The following is a 5212-nucleotide window of genomic DNA, read 5'->3' on the forward strand; positions in this document are numbered from 1 at the left end:
CCCGGCCCGGCCGGCGCTGCCGAGGTGCTGAAGGACAGCTCCGCTCGGCCCGGCCCGGCCGGGACACCCCCGCACACCCGCCACAGCCCCGGCCGCGGCTCCGCGCTCTGCCCCGTCCTCACCCCGCGCTGAGCGTCACCTGCACCCTCATCAGCACCTCATCCGCACCCTCAGTTTCACCCTCTTCCTCATCCCTCATCCTCGCCGCCACTTCACCCCCACCGTCATCCTCATCCTCAGCTTTCCCATCATCTTCACACTCATACTCGTCCTAACCCTCACCTCACCCTCACTTGAGTCCTCATCCTCGCCTCCATCCTCACCCTCACGGACTGGTCCCAGCCGCATCCCCGGTGTCAACAGGTCCCAGTGGAGAGGGGCCGCGGGGGCTCCAGCAGCAGCCACACACACCGTGCTGTCCCCTGAGAGCAGAGCCTGCTGTCCCCTCACTGCCCTCACACCCTCAGCCTCACAAAGAGCCCCCGAAGATTCCATTTCTGCTTGACTGGGAGACAAATATCACCAGACAGCAAAAGCAGCTTCCAGGGATGTCCCTTATTCATGTCCCTAAATCCCTGTTAGGGGGTTCTTGGCATGGCTAAACCCAGAGAGACCATCAGGTCTCTGGGAGTGGAAAATAAAGAGAGGCTGAGGGAACTGTGGGGGCTCAGCCTGGAGGAAAGGAGGCTCAGGAGGGACCTTCTGGCTCTGCACAATTCCCTGACAGATGAGGCAGCTGGGGGGGTCGGGCTCTGCCCCCAGGGAACAACAGACAGGGTGAGAGGAAATAGCCACAAGTTGCATCAGTGGAGGTTTAGGTGGGATATTAGGGAAAAATTCTTCACTGAAAAGGTGGTCAGACATTGAAACAGACGCCAAGGGAAGCAATGAAGTCACCGTCCCTGGAAGTGGTCAAAATAATGTGGATGTGGCACTTGGGAATATGGATTAATGGTGGCATTGGTGGTGTGGGGGGGATGGCTGGACTCAACAGTCTCTGGGAGCCGCTCCAGCTTAAATGATTCCATAATTCCATGGACATGAAACCCCAGCGTACACAGAACCTGCTTGGAGGGTCCTTCTCCATCCACAAAGCCACCCTCAGCCTCGGGCACTACCCTGGCTGTGGGAATTGTGGGGTTCAGGTGTTTCTGTTTCTGGGGTTCACCTCAAGCTCTGTCCCAAAGTGAACCAGTTCCTTCGAGGCCATGGGGTGTTGGAGCTGGTTACCCGAGCTCCCTCAGGAGAGTGGGATCCTGCAGGCACAGGGACACTGGAGGCTTTATCCTTCTCCTGTTTACCATCCTAACCTGTGAGGACAGCTTGGGAAAGGGGCTCTGGTGGAGGGGCTGTCACCTCAGCTGCTGCCATTACTCACAAAGGCTGTGGTGTGTGAGCTGCTCACGCTCCAACAGCTCGGCCCTGGCTGAGGCACTGAGGGAGGAAAATACCTGGTGCGGAGCCAGGAGAGGTTTTACAGCCGGAACGAACAAATGTTGAACATCACAGGGAGTGATATAAGGATCTGCAACACAGGCTGGAGGCTCAGCTCTTCTGAGCCGTGGCACAGACACCTGTGATTCCCTCAGGGGCTGCTCCCTCTGGATTTCCCACCCCATCCCTTCCTGCAGCTCCAGCATGGCCACTGCTCCGCCGGGAGGAGATGCTGGAATAGGTGAGAGCGCTGTTCCTGCAGCTCTGCAGTTCCTCTGGTGGGTTTCTTTCCCAGGAATGTCTGTGCCTGCGCTGTTTGCACAGGATCAGACCAGGGTTTGAGGAATCACTGGATGGTTTGGGTTGGAAGGGACTTTTAAACATCACCATGCCCATGCCCCTGCCATGGTCATGACACCTTCCACCATCCCAGGGTGCTCCAAGCCCTGTCCAACCTGGCCTTGGGCACTTCCAGGGATCCAGGAGCAGCCCCAGCTTTTCTGGACAACCTGTGCCAGGGCCTCCCCACTTTAGCACCCTCACAGGGAATAATTTCTTCCCAATATCCCATGTAAAGTTCCCTTCTCTTTAGTTTAAAGCCATTCCACCTTGTCCCATCACTCCACATCTCAGAAGGAGTGTTGCAGACAGGAGATCAGCTCTGTCCTGTCCTGGTCTAGGAAGAGCTGAGACAGTAACAGGGCCCCTCCAAGCCTTGTGCACCCCATTATTTATGGGACACTGAGCCCCGCTGTCCTTTCTCTCTTATTTCCTGTCCATCCCCACAGAGCTCCATTTGTTCCCTTCCTTTATCAGCTTTCTTCCCCAGCCTGAGGACTCAGTTTTCTTCCTGTCCCAGCACTCCTGGTCCTTTTGTGTACCTGGGGCTGCATGAAACTGGGAGAGAGGGCATGGAGAGGGTGTTCCAGAGATCCACTGTGCAGGAACACTTTACCTGTCCCTGAGCTCGGCTCCCCTGTGCTCCCACAGGGCCATGGGGGGAGCTCATCTCTCCCATTCCCATCGGGAGCAGTTCATCCACCACAGAGCCTGTGCCCAGCTCAGCATCACCTGCTGAGATGAGGCTGCACCAGCCCTGTTTGCTGATGGCTCCGTTTCCAGGGCACAGCGCTATTTCCACCCAGGAGTTTCCTTTGCCTGGGAAAATATTATCCGCTCCTCCCACTGCCTGCAAAACCAGCGGCTCACACATGACCCTTCAGGAGAGAACAGCTTTGCTCAGCCCTCCTCTGGCTTCTCTCCCTCTACTACTGCTGCTGGTGTACTAAGGACAATGTTGTGTGGATGTTTTACTGCTGGCATTCCAAGGAAAATGTGGTTTATGGATGGTTTTGTCACTCCAAAGAGATATGGACAGGCTGGCGCTCAAGTCCTGGTTCCTCAGGTGGGAGAGGCAGCTCTGCCAGCTTCTGCCTCAATGCACAATGGAATTTGGAGTTTCCATGATTACCTGTGAGGCAGATCCTTGGTGGGGATAAGTAGGGAGGAAGTCACCGTAAGCACAATGTGTTTTCTCATCACCCACTGCACCAGATAAGGCACAGCTGGCCTTGGCAAAGGGCTTCAATAATGTGTTTTTATGGGATTGTGATCACATCCTTTGTTTGTCATGGGGTGACAGTTCTGGGATGCCCTGCTGTCCCCCAGCTCCCAGGCAGGAGTTTAGGGACACCGCCAGCTGAGGAGGGCACCGGTGTTTTGGGGAATCTCCCAAGGGATGTCCCCAGGGTGAGATGTTTTGCTGCAGCCAGAATGCAGCTGAGCTTGCTTCGTACAGAGGGAGAGGCTCTGAGAGCTCCCCAGACAGCGAGTAAATCAAGGATAATCAGATCTAATAGCCAAAATGTGGGGAAGGAGTGGACATACTGGACATTTTTGGAATGAGGCTGGGAAAGGCGGGGAAGTGCTTGGTGCCCAGTGTCAGACATCAGTGCTGCCATGGGACTCCCTTGTCCCCTCCTGGCACCAGGCTGCCTCCAAGTGGGGGCTCAGGGACCCCCTCTCCAGGGGGTGCCCCACAGTCTCGCCCCATTGGCACTGCCCGTCCCGCTCCCATTCACAAATCCCATTCCAGGCTGGCTCCGTGCCCTCCCGACCTTGGTGGCCTCGTGTGGCGCCACTTGGCTGGGTTTGGAGGCATCCCTGGAATGATGACAGCAGTGTCCAGCCCTGCTGCTATACAGCCCTCCCGGGACAGCCCGGCCCGGCCCGCCAGGCTCCTCGGGAAAGGGCTCCGATTGCTTCAGCTCCTGAACAATGGGTGCTGGCGGGGGCTCACAGCCAGCCTCCAGGCCATGGGCTGGTTTTCATAGAATCATGGGATCATTGAGGTTGGAAAAGTCTTCCAAGGTCATCAAGTCCAACCTTTGACCGATCTCCATCTGGTCAACAAGCCCAGAGCACTCAGTGGCACATCCAGTCCTTCCTCAGACACTTCCAGGGATGAGGAATCCACCACCTCCCTGAGAAGCCCCTTCCAATGCCTGGCCACCCTTTCTATGAAGAAATTCCTCCTGATGTCCAACTTGAACCTCCCCTGGTGCAGTTTGAGGCCGTTCCCTCTCATCCTGTCCCTGTTCCTTGGGAGTAGAGCCCAATCCCCCCTGACTGCTCCCTCCTGTCAGGGAGTTGTGGAGAAGGTCTCCCCTGAACCTCCTTTTCTCCTGAGCACTCCCAGCCACTCAGTTCTCCAGACCCCTCTGCCTAGGGGAAGAACCTTTTCCTGATATCCAGCGTTACCCTCCCTGACACAGCTCCGGCCATTCCCTGCTCTCCAGAGAGAAGAGCTCACTCCTCATCCCTCACACTCAGCTGCCATCAGGCCGTGGACCTCAGGGGTCTGGAGAGTGGTGGCAGAGGTGGCAGGGTGACAGAGGTGGCACAGCAAGCTATGACAGCTGTGAGCCAGGGGCACAGCTCCCCTGGCCGGGCTGGCTGCAGCCCCATGCTGCTCCCAGCTGTGAGCGCTCGGAGCAAGGGAGGGGAGCAGTGAGAGGGTTTTACAGCCCACAAGAGCAGATGTTGCTAATTGAGCCTTTGAGTTCCATGCCAAGCCATGGCATGGAGACTCTGCCCAGCTTTCAGAACCACTGCCAGGTCCTTGGCTTTGAAGATGGTGGGGGTGGGAGAGGGGGCTGGCGAAGGCGGGGTCATGCATGGATATCGGATTGGGCACAGAGCCCGAGGCCAGGCTGATAGACCCGGGTCTGCAGCAGCAAATGCTGGGAAGCTCATCCCACTGGAGCAAAGGAGCTCTGGAATAATGACCCTCAAACCTGCTCCTCAGCCAGGGCTGGGCCAGGACAGATGAATGACTCAGAGTAGAGGGGAAAGCAGCATCCACAGACACAGGTGGCTCCTCAATGCCCTGTTATTTGGTAGTTGAAGATGAAGAAGCCCTTGTGAGCAATGCCAGGTCCTGGAGTTGCCCGAGTAGGAGAGAGGAGCTGACACCTGGCTCGATCAGAGCATCCTGGGAGACCTGGCACAGGTTGCCCAGAGAAGCGGTGGCTGCCCCTGGATCCCTGGAAGTGTCCAAGCCAGGCTGGACTGCGGCGGGAACAGCCTGGTCTGGCGGGAGGTGTCGCTGCCCTCGGCAGGGCTGGGCAGGGCGGTGTTCCGGGTCCCTGTCCCGATCCGGCCCGGGGCTCTGCCCGGCCGAGGGTCCCGGGGCTGCTCCCGCCGCCCGTCCCTGGCGCTCTGCTGCCCTCGCGTGGCCACCGCCGCCACCGCAGCGCCGGGACAGCGGGGACAGCGC

General features: G+C 58.0%; 1 protein-coding gene across 1 annotated transcript in view; it reads right to left on the bottom strand.

The window, feature by feature from the left end:
* FAM155B (family with sequence similarity 155 member B) overlaps positions 1–199 on the bottom strand; it is a 21894-nt gene extending 21695 nt beyond the window's left edge. Inside the window, exon 1 of the mRNA XM_015625998.1 lies at positions 123–199. Coding sequence (XP_015481484.1) covers positions 123–199 — 77 coding nt within the window. The remainder of the gene's footprint in view (positions 1–122) is intronic.
* Between the last annotated feature and the right edge of the window lie 5013 nt (positions 200–5212).

Source organism: Parus major, chromosome 4A (assembly GCF_001522545.3).
Source record: "Parus major isolate Abel chromosome 4A, Parus_major1.1, whole genome shotgun sequence".
Taxonomy (NCBI): domain Eukaryota; kingdom Metazoa; phylum Chordata; class Aves; order Passeriformes; family Paridae; genus Parus; species Parus major.